Source organism: Podarcis erhardii (genome assembly GCF_964252035.2).
Source record: "Podarcis erhardii genome assembly, chromosome: 8".
NCBI classification, from domain to species: Eukaryota; Metazoa; Chordata; class Lepidosauria; order Squamata; family Lacertidae; genus Podarcis; species Podarcis erhardii.
The window spans coordinates 57,197,798-57,215,812 of NC_138499.1; the positions used below are offsets into that span (position 1 = coordinate 57,197,798).

The following is an 18,015-nucleotide window of genomic DNA, read 5'->3' on the forward strand; positions in this document are numbered from 1 at the left end:
TTAGGACTATGACACAGTGCAGAGCTTATAATGAACTGCAAAGGTGCAACTGGCCTGCTTCTTCCAATGCACTTATTTTGTCGTATGCACTGAAGTGTCAGCACCTCACACTATGGTTGGCTTTTTGCATACTTGGCAAAAGGTTTTGGCTATTGCTGTGGAGGATTCTGAAACAGTGAGGGTCTTTGAAGCTATCTGCTAGAAGCCAAGAAACAGAATTCATGATTTGGACCAAGAGTTAAGACAGCTAACTGACATGAGAGATTGGTTTGTTTCAGATCTCTTTCTCCATCTGAAATTACAAGCTGAAGGCTGTGGAGAAATTTCACATTCTGCATTATTGCCGCCAATGCGTATTTGAAAGGACTGCATACACTATACAGGCAAATGATTATGGATGCCTCTTATATGCGCTTGGGCAAAAGGAACTGTTCATTTTATCACTGTATATAATGTAATTTAATTTCATAATCTTCAAATGTACTAAAAGATTGGGAACACCTCACTTCTCATATTCTTTGGAAGCAAAGGTCACCTAAATTGGAAAATGCTGCTTATCACATCCCATAATGCATATACTATTATTATGCTAAGAGGGTGTTTTCCCCCCTCCCATTTTTTATGCATGGCAGCAAGACAAGGCACAAAAACTATATAGCCAAAAATGAATAAAGAGTTTCTTTTTTTCTTGTCAGAAAGGAGTGTTGGTTTGATTAACATCACGCGCTGCCTCCAATGTCATGTTTGCAATAAAGCATTTTTCATGCAAATATGACTGCCTGGTACTGAATCAGATCCAGAGGGATGGCAGAATCCATGCAGCATACAAATTGAATTAATTAAGATAGTGCTGGGTTACTTCATTGAATGGGGCTTGCCTAGAAGGCAAAGAAAGTGGAAAAAAGGATTTTGTAGCAGATCAATAGCAGCGCCTCTCCAGCCACATCACCCAAAATACAAAGGGAACTCTGTGTAACTGCTGGGACTCTCTGCCATTACTTCCTGCACTGTGGGAGCGCATGGAGCGCACTGAGAGTTCACACTGCGCACTGTAGGAATCACTAACCCTTCCACACTGCTCTAGGAATACCAAAAGATCCAGGGCATGCTTCTGTAAATGGCGCACCCATTTAGCAATCATAACAAATGGACATTAACTGACCTGTCCACCATGAATGTCTCCCCCTCCCTATTAACACTGTTTAAGCTGGGGGTCACCAGCACTTCTCAAAGTTCTGAATTTCATGAGCAGATTGTGCATGTGAAAAAGTATCAGAAATATAACTGTATTAATAACAGAAGAAAAATGACCCTCATTCAACTCTATGCACATGCAGTCACCAAATTAGATACACTAATATGTGCCAACCAGTTATCCAGCACAGAGGGGAAAGCGGGAAGGAACAAAAGCGAAACTCCAATGACAAATTATGGTTTCGTTTCAATGAGGGAGTGGATGCTTCCAGCCGTGGTCTGGAATTACAAGCACTGGACAAAGCCATGGGTATTCTGCCATGATGTCTAGCTTTGCCCTAGTATCTCATAAGTATGCTTTTACCCTAAAGGCAGACTATTTTGTTGTTCCAACTTCAAGCCACCTATTGCCCTCTCATAAAAAAATAATTGCTTTAAAATCATCCAAGCAATGCAAAAATATTATGAATCTCAAACTGCCCGGAGCGCTTGGATATGAGCCTGTCAATCAAAAAGCCTTTGCTCAGAAAGGGATTTAAAGACACACAGAGAGAAAACTGCTAGGCTTTGGCCTTCAATTGCTTAAGGAACATTTGTACAGAAACAGCATGGTTTTTTTATAGTAATTATTTTCATTGCTATAATTGCTAATAAGAGAGTCTCGTGTAATTTTACCATACTGACCATTTATTGAGCTGCCTCTTTTAGCAGCTTAGGACACAGCAGTATTTAGTTTACTTTTATAGCTGGTTAAGATATTGTTCACAGGGGCAGTCCAGAGCCTACCTCAGCATGTACATGGAGATGATTTTTGCTTGTAACATCCCATAGGCCTAAATCATGCAGCTGATTCCCTGGGGGGGGGGAGTCCTGGATGAATCACATGATTTTTGGCTCTCATATTTATTCCGGATAATGAGAATCCTTTGAACTTTGCACTTCTTTGAACTTTACAATGCTGTCCTCCTAAAAAATATTGTAGAGGAAAGGGCATGCTAAATGTGAAAAGTACATACAACAATTCTTTATGTTAGGGATTGCTTGTGAAAAATGCAGGCGCGAGGCAAAATTGCATGCAGAAATTTGTATACCAGGCGAAATGTGCCTGGTGAATTTTCATAATCTGCTACTTCTTAAGACTAGAAAAAGGAGAGAGAAGTCAAAGTAGATGGATTTGTGCATCCTTACTGGTAAGCCTGACTGACTGGCCAGTCTTACATGGCATGTAATGCTTCCTATGCTGGCAGAGATCTAGCTCCCCACACAAAACTTCTACATTTGTGCAGGAACACAGGAAGCTGCCTCAGACCAAGTCAAACCATTGGTCCACCAGTGACTTGCAGTGGCTTTTTAGGGTTTCAAGCAGAAGTCTTTCCCAGCTCTGCCAAAAGAAAGCAGGGATCATAATGGGGCACTATTGCATGCCAAGTATTTGCTCTAGCACTAAGCTACAGCTCCTCTTCTCCTAAATGTTTTGCCCATGGAAGGACAATGTCACAGGGTTCTGGAGGTTACAAAGACTAATTATTCAACTGATGGAGCAAGCGTTGCTTCTGCACCCTCCTGTGTTCAGTAAGCCACCACCATTCTAAGCGATTTCTGAATCTTATTAAGAAATGAGATCAGTTATTGTACAAGAAAGGGCCTTTTCTGCAGTGGCTCCCCATTTGTGGAATGCTCTCCCCAGGGAGGTTCATCTGCTGCCTTCATTATACACCTTTAAATCAGGCAAAAATGTTCCTCTTTAACCAGGCCTTTGGCTGATTCACACCTGATGCCCTTTAAAAATGTGCTTGGGGAGATTGATTGGGTTATTTTTTATTCTGATTTCGTATGTTGTGTTTTTATGTTGTGATTTTACCCCGTGAATCGCCCTGATTCACGAAGCAGATGAGGGACTGCAAGTCACGCTACATTTCTTAATTCACACTTGCTGGCGAACAAGTTGCCCTTTCCTTGATTTGTAATCTTAAAAAGTAAGCTGTGCTTCAAATGGCTTCTTTATGCACAGGCTGCTATTGCTGTAATGTGCTGTGGAAGAATGAGGCTCAAGCCCACAGAAAAGCACCAAGTGGCTTGGCATGCTAGTAGCAGAGACTGAACCAGTTTGGGAGGGGACCGGTTCTTAAGCGCTGCTACAATAGAGGGTCTTTATAAAGTCCCTGCTGAGCTGGGCATTCAGAATACAGTACCCTGATAAATCAGGCGTTTCACTGGAGCCATAAAAAGCGATGAGAGGAGCATAGGGAAGGCACTAGAGAGCGATCGTCCTCTGAATGCTGCTGAAATAAAGGAGAGCATTATCAAGGATCTGCTGCGATACCCACAAGGAACTGCCGTCTTGTCGCCACCAGGATGTTTCTGCACGAGTGTCACTGTATGGAGATGGAAAATACTAGTTCTTTTCACTTCTCTTTTCCCTGTTTCAATTTCAATAATAAAAAAAAAACACACCCCCAAATGCCAGACACTAATTTCTGCTGTGGACCTCCTTTTCAGTCCTTAAAGAGACACTCCATGTGCCTATAAAATGAAACAAAAGCAGGTTCTCTTATACTAGATAAAAAAAAAAGCCTTAATAAGCTTTACATTAATGGCCTCTTTTAGTTGGGTAGGACCTATATCGCCTGTTTTTTCCCTATCTGCATAGGATGTGTTTTTAGGCTTTCATTGGTTGTGTTTGTTATAATCAGTTTTAGTAGACATTTCTATAAGTCACTTGGGGTCACATTTGTGAGGAAAGCAACTAGCATAAAAATTCTCACAGAAGGTGCCCACTCCCTCTTAGCAGAATATTATACCATAAAACTGGGCTGAGGACACCAAAGGCTCATTTTCTTGTTGTTGTCAAATTAGCCTCACCAACTCAGGGAATGACCAATGACACTCCAGCAGATGATTTCAGTGGGATATAAGTGTTCAGGTGATCTCTGAGGTACCCAGGACCTAAGCTGTTACTAATAAAGTGGGTGTAAGCACACAATAAGGGATGCGGGTGGCGCTGTGGGTTAAACCACTGAGCCTAGTGCTTACCGATCAGAAGGTTGGCAGTTCGAATCCCCGTGACGGGGTGAGCTCCCATTACTCAGTCCCTGCTCCTGCCAACCTAGCAGTTCAAAAGCACATCAAAGTGCAAGGAGATAAATAGGTACCACTCCGGCGGGAAGGTAAACAGCATTTCCGTGTGCTGCTCTGGTTCGCCAGAAGTGGCTTAGTCATGCTGGCCACATGACCCGGAAGCTGTACGCCGGCTCCCTCGGCCAATAAAGTGAGATGAGTGCCGCAACCCCAGAGTCGGCCACAACTGGACCTAATGGTCAGGGGTCCCTTTACCTTTAAGCACACAATGGGTGCCATGGGTAGAAAAAAAATGTGATACTGCTCTGTAGCAGTGAGTACCAGCACACACACAAAAGCACTGACTATTATTTCTACTATTTTTATAGCATTCATTCATCACTTACTACAAAAATGTCTGAAAGCGGCTTACAATGATAAAAAACATACATAATAGAGAAATGTAAAACACAACAGAACGATAAAAGAACTTGAATGACTAAATGTGCCCCTCTTGCACCAACAGAAAAAAGGATAAATCCTGCCTCATCCTGCTAAAAGATGAACACCAATGCAAGCTAGGGTATCATCATATCACATGACTCCAGTTAAAAGCCAAATGCCTGGATGAACAGGAATAGCGCCTTAAAGTTGATAAAGATGTAACCAGGCACATCTCTCCAAAGAGATCATTCTGCAATTGGGAGCCACCACTGAAAAGGCCCATTTTTGTGTTGTCACTCATTGAAGCTCCCTCGGAGGGGGCACACAAATAAGGGCCCCCAATGATTGATGCAGGGTATAGGTAGGTTCATGTGGGGAGAGGGAGTCCCTTCCCTGAGGTACTGGGGTCCTGAGTCACAGAAGGCTTTATAGGCCAAGACCAGCATTTTGAATCGAGTCAGGAAACTAATCAGCAATCAATGCAGCCAGCCATTGGGGTTATTAAGCTCAGATTTCCTACTTCCAGTTAACAATTTGACTGCTGAATTCTGCACTAGCTATAGTTTCCAAACTGCCTTCGAAGGTAGCCCCCTGTATAATGCATTGAAGTAAAATAAAAGTATAGTCTGCACCTTGGCGGGGGGGAATGCATGTACCCCAAATCTACTCCTTTGTTAGAAACTCATTATTCCCCCCCCCTTTTTTTAGAACTAATTCATCAGATCATAAAAAGTAATACGATAAACCTGTTTTCACAAGCACAGAAGTGGTGGTGCTAACATAGCTTTACCTCCTTATCCTGCCTTTTGACACTTGAGATGTGTGTTTTAAGAACCCACCTTATTTTTGTAATATTGTTTTCAAGTTTTTTTATATTGTATAATATTTTTTATATGTATTAATGTTGTGTTTTAATAGCTGTAACCTGCCCTGGGACCTTAGGCTGAAGGGCAGGTAATATTGCAACAACAACAACAACAATAGTAATAATAGAGGCCCAACTGGGATGGTTAAATTCTGGCCTGCTGCGAGAGATGCCATTGCTCTGAATCTATGCAAAGTATCATGTTTATGCTTGCAGCTAACAAGAATAAAGTGATGGCTGGTACATACAGTTCATGCCCTTTACGTTAAGAAATAATGCCTTGAATGGATGCTTACAAGTTGGAATTAATTTGATCAAAATAAAGCTTGGGTGGATTTGGCCGAACTTGGAAGGAACTTTACAAAAAAGATGACATGTTGTGCATGTGCAAGAGAGGTGGAGAGAAGGATGGAAGGAGTTTAAGGTCAGATAGGTTGGGGTTCCTGTAAAACTGAGGTTGTCTATTGTTTTTGTTACATATTTTAGAGCATAAGGTGCATTCTGCTCCCAATCTCATTTTATGTAGCCTCCAACACCTCCTCAGTTTGCCCCATTTTCCCCATCCCATCTTGATTTTTCCAGGTTTTTAAGATTGTTTCCCCCTTTCAGAACACTTAAAAGGGTCAGTATTTTATTTGAAAAATATTCATAAATTATATATTAAAAATTATTGATTGTGTGGCTTGGGGGTATTTTACTTTCTTGCTAATTGTGCTGCTTTAAATGTGCATTTTATATCTGACTTCCTTTAGAAATGTTTAGATCATTTTTTAATTAACTTTGCTGTGTTAAATGTGCATTCTGTACATGATCACCTTAGTAGGATTTTATTTTGAAGTCTTTAAGATAATATTTAGTTTATACTAAATATAAACTAAATATTTTAGTTAATAATTTAGTTAATTACATTGCTTTGAATGTATATTTGGCTTTCTTCTGTAATGTTTCACTCTGGGTTGCTTCATGAGACATTTTAATGTATGTTGTAAACCACTTTGAGATTTTTATCTTAAAAATGCAAAGTGGTACAGAAAGGAAATGAATAATAATAATAATAAATAATAATAATAATAATAGTCCCCCCAGCTGCCTTTAACAAATGATTAGACTTCGATCATCTCTCTCTCCCTACATAGCACATTACTGTCAGAAATTATTTCCACTTCCTTTTCAGAACACTTACAATGTGGTCAGGGGGAAAAAAATGCTCTTTTTATGTATTTGACAGTAATCCATTAAGTTCACTAAACAGATGTTACTTTTGATCACACTTGCATTTGATTGGCAGAATTACTTAAATGTCGTTTTGTGCAAATCCTATAGAAATTAATATTTCTTTATAGGATTAGAGCCTGTCAATTATAATTGCTTAGATTCTATATGATGGTCACTAAGCATTGGGAATTGGCCAGGCCATAACAGCACTAGTAAAATCCTCACCTTACAATGAATAAAAACAGGGGAGGATTGTGCTGTGATCATGACACCACCTTGCAACAACCTCTCGGCACTCTCTTAACCAGAATGAGCTTTGTGTTGGTTTGTCACCATTTGGCATTAATGCGAAGACTTGTTCTCAAGGAACAATTGCGCTTACAGCTGATGGATGGAGCTGCCCAGCAGATCACTGTGAACTGCAATAACCTCACAACCTTCATCCACTGCATGGCAGCTAAACAGCATCGGCCAATGAAAGAATTAATCAGGTAAGTTGCTGTGTGTCCATTTGCTTCCATTCGTGCTTTCTTTCCTTATCTTGTTTATCGCTGCTGGAGAATGGCAGTGAATGTGTTATATAAATGAACCGCATCAAAAAGCAGCCCAGATATAAGCTGTAATTGCCATTGCCATATCTACTGCATTTTATTTTATTTTATTCTGAGTCGTTACTCTAACATTCAACTAACTTTTACTCAGCTGACCCACTGAAATAAATGGATCTAAGTTAGTCATGGCCATTAACTCTGACTGCTTTACTCTGAATAAAGGTTAGTTTAATGCAACCCACTGTTTCCTGCAAAAACCTACCTCTTAAGAAGCAAAATATAAGCTGCAGTAAGTTGTCAAGCGCTATTAACGATTCCAGTATTTCCCTTTCCCCTCCTACATACTCAGTTTCTTTCTCTCCCCCCCCCAAGCAGTTATTGCACTTGTTTCGTATAACTTTTGTTTTTCCTTATTATTGCGCCAACATATTTTTTTAGATGACATATCCACAGAGCTTTTAAACTGATGAATTATGTTTAACAATAGCCACTGTTGTAATATAAGAATATGCTGTTAAAGTGCATCATAACTTCCTATTCCCAGCTTTCTTTACCACTGAGCATAACTCCCATGTGTTGCAATTGTTCCCTCCACTTTTCTCCAGTGCTTATGTAATGGTCCTGAAGTTGTATTTCACAGTACATTATTATATACCACTGGATAATTATTTTGAAGTTCCATTTCCTAGCGTTGCTCCTAACATGGCCAGAACAAATGCACATCCCTTGCTCCAAATGTTATCTCCACCTCTTCTAATTTAACTGCTTTTGTCATTTACGCAAACTTTTCCTGCCACAACATAAAATATTATGAAGATGTAAATACTCCAAATCAAGCCTTTCAGTCAGCGATGGGAAAGCTGTGACCTTCCAGATACTGTTAAGCTCCAGTTGGGCTAACAATTGGGGTGATGGATGTTGTAGTCCACCTGAGTGGAAGCATGCATAAGAATGGATTGTAAGTCGAAATTATCATGTTGAACATTTAGAACTATGTCTCCCCCTTCCGTCCCTTTATTCTCTTCCTTTGCAAAGGCATCGCTTGCCTCATCCCTGGCCAGTGTGCTGGTGATCAAATGATGATACACCTGCCAACTTCACAGAAACTTTGCTTCTTTTAAAATGGCGTCTGGTGCTACCTTCTACCATACGAAATATCAGAAATAAAAGAAGCAATCTTGTGCAATACACTACAGTTGCTAAAAGAGGTGTGTGTGTGTGGGGGGGGGGTCTTAAGTGGTACACCAAAACTCTCAGCAAGTTTTAAGTGGGGAAAAGGGTTTGGGAACCACGGCTCTAAGACTTAGGTCACATACCAAAAACTTCGTTGTCCTCAGAGGGTTGCTGGGTGAGCCGGTCTGCTTTGGGGCTCGCTTTGTTTTCAGCTTCCTCCACTTTTCCTTCAGTGCTCTGAAAAAAATGTACATTAGAAGAGTCAGCAAAGGAGCAGCTGCAAGAAATTATTATTCATCAGCAAATAGGCAGTTCTTAATTTCTACAGAGAAATACACCAGGAGCCAGGCTCATGCTGCTTTGAAGTCTGACCTCTAATCCTAGAAGGGACAAAATAGACTCTGTACATGTGCATAGACCCTGTTTATATCAATTCTTCACATGTTCTGGGGAGCCTAAAAACATGTCCAGAGGCTGACCCCTGGCTCAATTTTAAGCCCTGATTTTAAGAAACTGACAGAAAGACATTTACTGATGTCAGTTTCTGGCTCTCGTCATGGGTCAATGGTGGCCGCTGCTCGCTGCCCTCTGACAATGTTGCCCAGCAGGGTCTGGGGAGTGCACTGCATCCTGCTGTGCCGCTTAAGCCCATGTCTGCCAACCTGAAAGGCAGAACAGGTGTGACCTGGAGTGTGTCCATACCGTGGACGAGCCATGATTTGTGCTTGGTTCCTCCATAATTTGGAATATTGGTGTTAATCAAGAGGTGCTCATGGACTGGCATTTGGCAATGGGCTGCAATCAATCAGCTGCCGAAAGGACTGGGCTTGGTTCTTTGAAGGTATCTGATTTTTTTTTTTAAAAAAGCTTGGTCTTATACTCTGATTTTGAAAGCAAAGAATCATAGAACTGTAGAGCTGGAAGGGACCATGAGGACCATCTAGTCCCACCCTCTACAATGCAGGAATATGTAGCTGTCCCAAATGGGGATCGCACCTGCAACCTTGGCATTATTGGCACCACGCTTAAACCAACTGAGCTATCCAGGAGCACTGGAGGACATCAAGAGCCCGCATGGAATAGGAAGCAGCACATTGGCCATGAAACTGTGGGAACCTAGTTGAAATTCTGACTTGGTCTTGCCATGCCTGCAGTCTAACCCACCAAATTTTGACTTTGGGAATGGCCGCAGCTCACCAGTAGAGCATCATCTTTGCATGTAGGTCTCAGGTTGATCCACAGCATCTGAAACCCTGGACAGCCGCGGCAGACAAGACTGAGCTAATGGGCTGACTTGGCAGGAGGCAGCTTCGTATGGCCCACCAAGCTGAATGTGGCCCTGCTGGGCTGGTTAGATGTACTGGATACAGAATGAACAGAATTCATGGGACATAGCTACACAGGGATTCCCCCTCCAGGTTTGGATGCTCTTATTCAGCATACAGAATCTTCACAAACCATACGAAGGCAAGCGGCCTGGCAGGTGAAGCACAGTTCAGAGGGCGCCCCTTCCAGATAATAACATCTGAGCAAGACAGGAAAAGGAGAGCCATGAAGTGTTTAGGTCCTAAGCATTGGAGGGCTTTATATCTCAAAACCAGAATGTTGACGTTGGGTCGTTTGGGTACCAAATGTTGTGAGAATTTTCTGCTACAGATTAGGATGTAAAAACCTAACTCTAATCTGACTGTCTATTTTTTCTTTCCCAGTGTCTTAAGATGTCTTGCAGTCCATTGCTCACAATTTAATGAAAAGAATGGCGAGCGCATCTTCTAGTCTCTCAGCTGGCTGCAGAGATTCATGACCTGTTTGGGTGTGTTTTAATTACCCAAATATTATATTTATGAGGTTTATATTAATTGATTTTATTCTAATACAAATGAAAATGGGAGCCTATCCATATATATATCTACACTCTTAAATCAACTTCTTTATGAAGGCTACCAACTACGATGCAAAGTGTAGTCCTGTCAATGTCTTTTCAGAAGTAGGCTCATTGAGTTGAACAGAACTTACACCGATTAATGTGCATTGGATCGCAGCATCAGTGCCTATGTCTTTGCTTTGTTGCTGCATGGACTAAGCAGGTATTGCTTACTTCAAAGGTGAGGAACAGGTAGAATGGAACAGGCTACAGTCCAGTCCACCTCGGATGACAAAAGCCAGCTGCACCTGACCTCAGGACCGCTGTTGGCCAAATAAAGTTGTGGCCAATTTTTTAAATCCCAGAACACTGCCTTGTCCAGTTTGGTCATCTTTCTTGGGTAAGGCCTTGCTCCCTGGGGAAGGGTTACTGTGGGTGGGTCCATAACAACAACACACATGTTCTAAGATGTTATGGATTTGTTAAAGTTGGCGTTTGTGTGAACATAGTCTGTTTTATGGAATTAGGTTGTGTATCGCACACATTTGCTTTAAAAGACAAATGACAGCTAAAAAATTACTGGAAGTGGCTGTTTTGTGGCAGCCTTGGCGTGTCAAGTCTCTTCCACATATACCCAGAATATAAGCCATTGTTCTCCGAATGAACCAAAGCTTCCTTGAGTTATTTCTGTCTCATTGGTGCTTTGTGCATTCTTGTGCTATGGGAAATCTCTGAGAAGAACTTGTCGCCTTCCACAGTGCTTCTCAAATGTTCTAGTGCTCTCTTGTGCTTGCTTCAGTATCTGCAGGATCTTGATCTTTTTAAATTCAGGCCTTGGGCTAATTTACATCTGATGCCCTTTTAAATGTTTGGTGGGGGTGGGGGGTTACTGGGTTGTCTTTGTCTTTTTTATTTTTTCATATGTATTTATGTGTTTTTTTATATTGTCATTCTATGTTGTGAACTGCCCTGAGATCTACAGGTATTGGGCGATATACAAATTTAATAATAATAATAATAATAATAATAATAATAATAATAATAATAGACAAAGATGCCTGTGAAGTGGAGCATTTTGAATAATTTGTTATCAAAGCAGAATTAATGGGAGAGATTAATTTTGAATGCCAAAAATAAATAAAATTATTGCTCTTCCTCTGTCTTTATATAAAAAAGCTTTCTAACATTACATAATAACACCTTCTGAGAAGGCTAGATTTCTCTTTTCACTTACAGGGCGTTGTATTCAAGGAAGCCATTTTGTGCGCAGAACACCTTCTGCTCACGAAGCAGGACCTCCCTTCCCTCTCCGCACACTGTGCACCCCACCAAACCTCCCAGAACAGAATTGGGGGAGTGCAAGGTATGTGAGTGTAGAGGAGAGGGAAGGGAATATACAACAAATATTTCAAAGAGAAGAGAAATGTACAAAATGTACAAAAAGAAGCCAAGAGATGAACAAGAAATTAAATGAGGAAAATAGTGAAGAGGGGAGAGAGCAATGCAAATTTAAGGTGGCAAAGGGGATTTGCAAGACAACATAGGAAATAGCTGTAAGAGCAGTGCGGCCAACCTCCCGGGCTTTAACATAGCTGAAGCCCCTAGCCACCAGCAGGTTACAGGAAGCTGCCTTCTACAGAGTCAGACCATCAAGGCCAGGATTACCTACACTCTCCAGTGTTAATGGAGCATCTTAACCACTGCCACATACACAGCCCTGCCATTCACACTGACCGGGGCAGGTGGTGAAGAAAAGCCTCTTTGCTGTGCCAGCTGGATCCAAGCAGGGCTGAGCGGAGGGATACTACCACCTGGTAGTGGATTGAATGTTTCAATCATTCTGCCTGTCATACACATCCCATAGGCTTTGACATAAGTAAGTCTGGATCGAACCCAGAGTTCAGGCAAGTTGAAGGCGCAAGGTGTCTGAGACTTAGTAGGTCAAGGCCATGATTTAGGTGAGAGACTAAGAACAATTATGCTGCTCTGGCGCTTCCAAGAGAAGTGAAAGAGACAAATTAATTCATTACACTGCTTACACACTTCTGACTTGACATTAGTACAGCCATTAAGCAATTAGGCAGAGATAGTCGAGAATCCCAAGATGATGATGTATAATACAGGAATGTCATAAATAAAAGCCACTTTCCTGAATGAAAGACTAATTTATTTCAACACTGATTTTTATGCCTAATCCTAACCCTTATCTATCATAGCCCTGAAGCTATAAACCTGTACATTCCAGAAGCAAGAATGTTTGAAATGCTGCAAGATCTAAACATCTGCTCTGAGTTTATTGCAGATTGCAAAGCAATAAAACCTATAATCTTAAGAAGTTAGCAGCAGAAAATGAAAAAACAGCAACAATCCTCCTCTGTGTTGTGTTCACAGATGGTATTGAACAGTGCTTCTGGGATGAAATGGGAGCATTAATGATTTGAAATTAAACAATGCTAATAAACGAACCAGCCATGTAACCAGTGTTAGAAACTGAGATATGAAGGCCAGGAGCTAAATGGCACCTTAAACTTATGTTATGGGCACAACAATGGAATGTCTAGGCACACTTTTTAATAACAAGAATACAAAGTTGAAAATGAATAACTGCAGCTAAAACATTATGTTCATTTTCCACATGGTCTAGTCTTTCCCCTGCTCACCTCCCCCTAATATTCTTAAGAGGGTCTCTTCTCCAGTCTTCAGAGAGTAGCTGGAAGTGGGGAGGCAGAAAAACCTCCTCCTTTCCTTCCACTCTGCAATTTTAATATGAAATCTTAGGTGCAGTACTGCACCCAGAGTTCAGAAACTGCTCGCCCTAATGAAATTCCCTGTCGCAAAATGTGCCTGGAACAACGGGAGTTTCAAACACTGCATTTAACATTCCCATCTTCTTCAATTTGTTTAGCTTTACTGATAAATTCTGTATTCAGGTGAGATTGCAGATATTGTATTATTGTGATACAGTAGATTGAGATTTGTTTGCATCTGGTAATCTGGCAATCACAAGAAGTTAACGATGGAAAGTTTGTATTCATATGAAATCAGAACCAGGTAACATCAGTAGAAATTAACTCAGACCAAAATTAAATTATGTGCAACTGCATAAACCTGAAATTCTGGATTCTGCAGGGAGATCACAACATTCTCCTTTAGAAATGTGCCTGTATATTTAACAGATGTCAAAATAAAATGGGATTAAACAAATTGGAGCAAAATGATATAAAACCAGAATGAATAAAAGTAGGAACAAACTTAAAATTTTGACTCTCTCTGACAAGACACAGCATTGTCTCAAAAAATTCCCCTTGTTGTAAATCACTACAGGAAAGGATGTTCATCCTTGTGCTTAAATGTACCCAGTAATATTTAGAAGTCATCTGTTCATCAACTTGACTAACAGGCAGAGAGACAGGCTAAGGAGATGCCTTGACGTCCCCTCCTTCACTTAACCACAGCCATGAATGGCAGTGAAATATCTGAAAATAACTGAGATTGCTGGGGAGGTGTCTTCTTCTGTCCATACTCCAGTCTTTCAGCCAAGCTAAACTTTCTGGAAATGTGCTGAATGCACTATTAACATGACAGTGACAACTGGCACTAGGCTGAGTATGTCTTTACTGGGCTCTCAAAGGAGTCTAGGCCACAAATGTGAATATTGCAATCACAATGTACTTTTAGAACTCGCTGAAGAACAACACAGGGAGCCTCATAAAAGCCCACAGAATATAAACAACCTGAAAGTGATGTTCAATGGACCCTGCAAAAACTCTGTATTAAAAGTACCGGGGGGGGGGGGGGAATAGAAGCTGGATAGATTTATAATGTGATCTCCTAAAGCCATCTATTACAAGTACACTACAGTTAATGCAATGGAGCGCTGATGAGGTATCTGTACCATAAGAGAGCAAACAAACACAAATAATAATAGTAATTAGGAAGCAGGGAAGGTTGGCTGGCAACTGGAGACACTGAGAGGCACCCCCACACACGTGTTTTTCAGCAGTTGGCTAATGGTGTAAAGCGCTTTTGATGTCCAGAGGAAATTATTATTACTACTATTTATTAAATTATACAAACTCTGCAGATCTCAAGGAGGTTCACAAGATAAAATTACAATATACAAATCACAAAATCCATAGCAAAATTAACAACAACCCCCCCCCCAATACATTTAAAGGGACATTGAGTGTTAAACAGCCCAAGGCCTGGTTGAAGAGGAACGTTCAGCTACAAGCACTAATAGAACTACAGACATCACATGGACAGCTAAGTTTCTTTAAGGGGGGGGGGCTGGGGGAACCAGCAAAGGTCTTCAGTGAATGCAGTATGAGACAAAGCTGGACTAATTCTAGGGGATGGCTCCTGGTTTGATTAAAAACTTCCATAGTAGGAAGGTGTTTGCCTTTCTTCACTGGACTGCCCACCTGTTCCATCTCACCTGCTGCAAGTGAGCTATGGTGCTTCACTGGCACAAGGGTCAACTTCAAGGCACTCTCATAAGGGAGTGTCCGATTTGAGGCCTGGATGTTAGTAATCGCCACGCCTTGAGTGACCCGGCAGGTAAAAAGGGGATAATTCTGTCAAATTAATCTACAATTATATCCCAAAGGAAATTATTTCACAATGCTGGGGACATTTATTTCTTGAAACCACTATATAATTCTTTTTAGGCTGTTAACTCATTTATATGCTGCAATTCATCCTCCTCCTCCCTCGCCACCACGTGCCTGGTGGAATTCTAAAGCACACCCTTTACCTCAATTCTGAACTAAGCTTTTATCTGCAGGTCAGTTCCATCCCTGTCATAAGCTCATTATTTTCCACAGTCATCTCAGAGTAAAAAAAGGAAGCAACAAGGCTTCCCTTCTTTGCCGTGCTAACAAAGAAAAAAGTGATTGGTTCTCTACCTTTCTTATTCCAAGTATGAAGACGTTAGCATGTCAATTAAATTTCTAATTTATTTTTTTCAAAATTACAGCAATTACTATATAATGGATGAAAGATTTCCTAACATTAAAAAAATGATTTTTCTATTGCACCAGCAGCATGCACCCTGAAGTGAAATGTTTGCTCAACATGAACATAATTTCCTGATGCTATCCTTTTCTCATTTCAGCAGGGATGGGGAGATGGGGAACCTGTGGCTCACCAGCTGTTGCTGAACGACACTACCCATTATCTTATTTAACATTATTTCAAAACCACTGATCATTTAAATAATCTCCAAGCAGTGCATAACATTATTATAAAATATACAATATAAAACCACCAATATAAAACCTGTAACATTAAAAGCAGCTTCAGAAAATACAAAGCTTCAACACAAATAACTGGGGAAGGCCTGAGCAAAAATGTAAGTCTTTAGATGATGTGTAAACATATGGTGGTTCCTGTACAGCAGGGGGCAGTAGTGGATGGCAAGGTGGGGCGGAGGCGCTTTCCTGACCTCCCAGCAGGTGAGTTGCTGTTACTTACCAAGGTTTAGAGAGGTGAGGTAGCAGGGAGGGCAGCACAGTGCAGAAGCTTTAGCAGGGGGACAGATTGGCTCTGCTTGGTGTGTTTGCACCTTGCTGACCTTGCCACCACCTTTCCTCCTCCCTTCCAGTAAGCAGCAGCAATTCACCTGCCTCCACCCCACCATACCACCTCCTATCAGCAACAGGAAATATATCCTAAAGAATAGGCACAGTAGTTGAAAATGCCCCTTTCCAGGTCACCGCTATACAGTAATGCCACTAATAAAATTTTCCCTGATGACCTTTGCAGCAGGTCTGGAAAGTTCTTATGGGTTTACATGTTAACAACAAGACCTTGAACGGGGCCAGAAGGTACCATCTCAATCAGTGCAGGAACCTCCACACAGGTGTCAGATATGCAAAACCAGGTCCCCGCTCCCCAGCCACTAGTTTCTGGTTCAATCTCAAGAGAAATCCCAAATTGAGATTACCTATGTGTCAGTCACAGTGGCCAAGTTATGCCAGGCCAGGCAAAAGCATAGTTGGTATACCAACTGGAGTTTGTAACAGGTGCTCCTCACAACATAGGTTACCTGAGTCTCTAGAGACAATGATGACTCTAGTAACACCTCTAAACTATACACCTGTTCTTGCACAGGGAGTGTAAATCCATGCAGAACAGGCAAGTTCCGGGAACCACTTTTCGCTCAGTCTGTCTTATTCAATTTCAGTTTAATGGCCCTTATCCAGACCACCAGTTGAGTACAGGCAGAGCCTCTGCTGGTGTAACGGAGAAGTAAAGCCACATGTTATCAGCATACTGGTGACGCCACACCCCAAATCTCCAAAGGATTACTCCCAATGGCTTCCAACAGATATTAAATAGCATAATTCCTGGTTATTGGTCATGGTGGCCAGGACTGATGAGAATCCAGCACCATCTGAATGGCTACACTTTCTTCATTCTTGCTATACTATGTAAATATCTTCCTTAAAATCCTATAATCAAATCAAAGTAACTGATCAGCAAGTGTGTTACATTATAGAAGCTTATGGGCTTGTATCCAATACTGCACTAAGTAAGTGTTGCATCAGTGGAAAGATTCCTGCAAGTGCCCCTACAAGTTTGCCACAAATCTGCTCTGGAGGGTAGGGGGGAAGCCCCAGAACAGACCAAGGGGGACATGGGGGAAGGAGAGAGGGGAAGCTGTGTTGCACAAGCAGGAATCCTTGCACTGACAGGACGTTGACTCAGCATTTCCTTAGATACAAGCCATGACGTGCAAATCATAGGCGTATGCAACAATGCTAATGATTTATATAGATTTCCCTTAGATTTAAGAAAAAACTAAAACCAGGTAGATGTTGCTAGCTAAATACTAAATCAGAAACATTAACTGTTGCATTTTAGTGTTTTGCTTTGTTTATTTACAACAACAGTGGCATTTGCACAATATTTGGCTGACCTCAGAAAGTCTAGCAAGAAGAGAGCTTCATATCACATGAAATTTCCGTAGCAGCTTCAGATAAATATCTATGATTTCTAGCGAAGATGTGGAAATTGCAAGGAAATGACTCACCCAAATACCATAGCAGGGAGTGCCTTGTTGCCTTTCACTCCCAGGTGACAGCTGATTCATCTACAAATAGAAAGTCCTGTTCTGCTAGAAACAATCCATTATTTTTCACCCAAACGTGGTGTGTCATATCTATACAGTTGTTGTTGTTTTCAAAAAAGTTCTCTTGTACTGCTAGACTACAGGTTGAAACTTAAAAGAAACTTATCTCACACGTCTCATTTGGTCAAATACAACTCCAGAAACTATCCTGGGAAATGAAAGGGGATGTTTAATGACATCTTGTGGTTAAAGGAAGGTATCAATTTTAACTGCAATTGGACATGCCAAAAACAGCCTGTCGTTCTAGTTACCCTTTCTTTCATAATGTAATAGACATACCAATGATCCATCAATCACGGGGGCCACGTTTTTAAGGCCGTTATAGCATTCCAGGATATTAATGTGCTATTTCTAGTAAACACAAATTATATTTGAAAACAACAAATTCCAGACAGCAGTAACAAGTACATGTACTGACATGAGAACAGCAATACCAGAAAGAAGCCCAAGTTCATTTCCAGAACATACCCTACGGATAAGAAACATTTCAATCTTTTTTCAGCTGAGCATTATTTGG

General features: G+C 41.1%; 1 protein-coding gene across 3 annotated transcripts in view; it reads right to left on the bottom strand.

The window, feature by feature from the left end:
• Positions 1-18,015, bottom strand: part of MBP (myelin basic protein) — a 97,385-nt gene that overhangs the window by 46,924 nt on the left and 32,446 nt on the right. For all 3 annotated transcript variants that reach the window (XM_081873467.1, XM_081873465.1, XM_081873466.1), the window contains one exon: positions 8,643-8,736. In XM_081873467.1, coding sequence (XP_081729593.1) covers positions 8,643-8,736 — 94 coding nt within the window. The remainder of the gene's footprint in view (positions 1-8,642; positions 8,737-18,015) is intronic.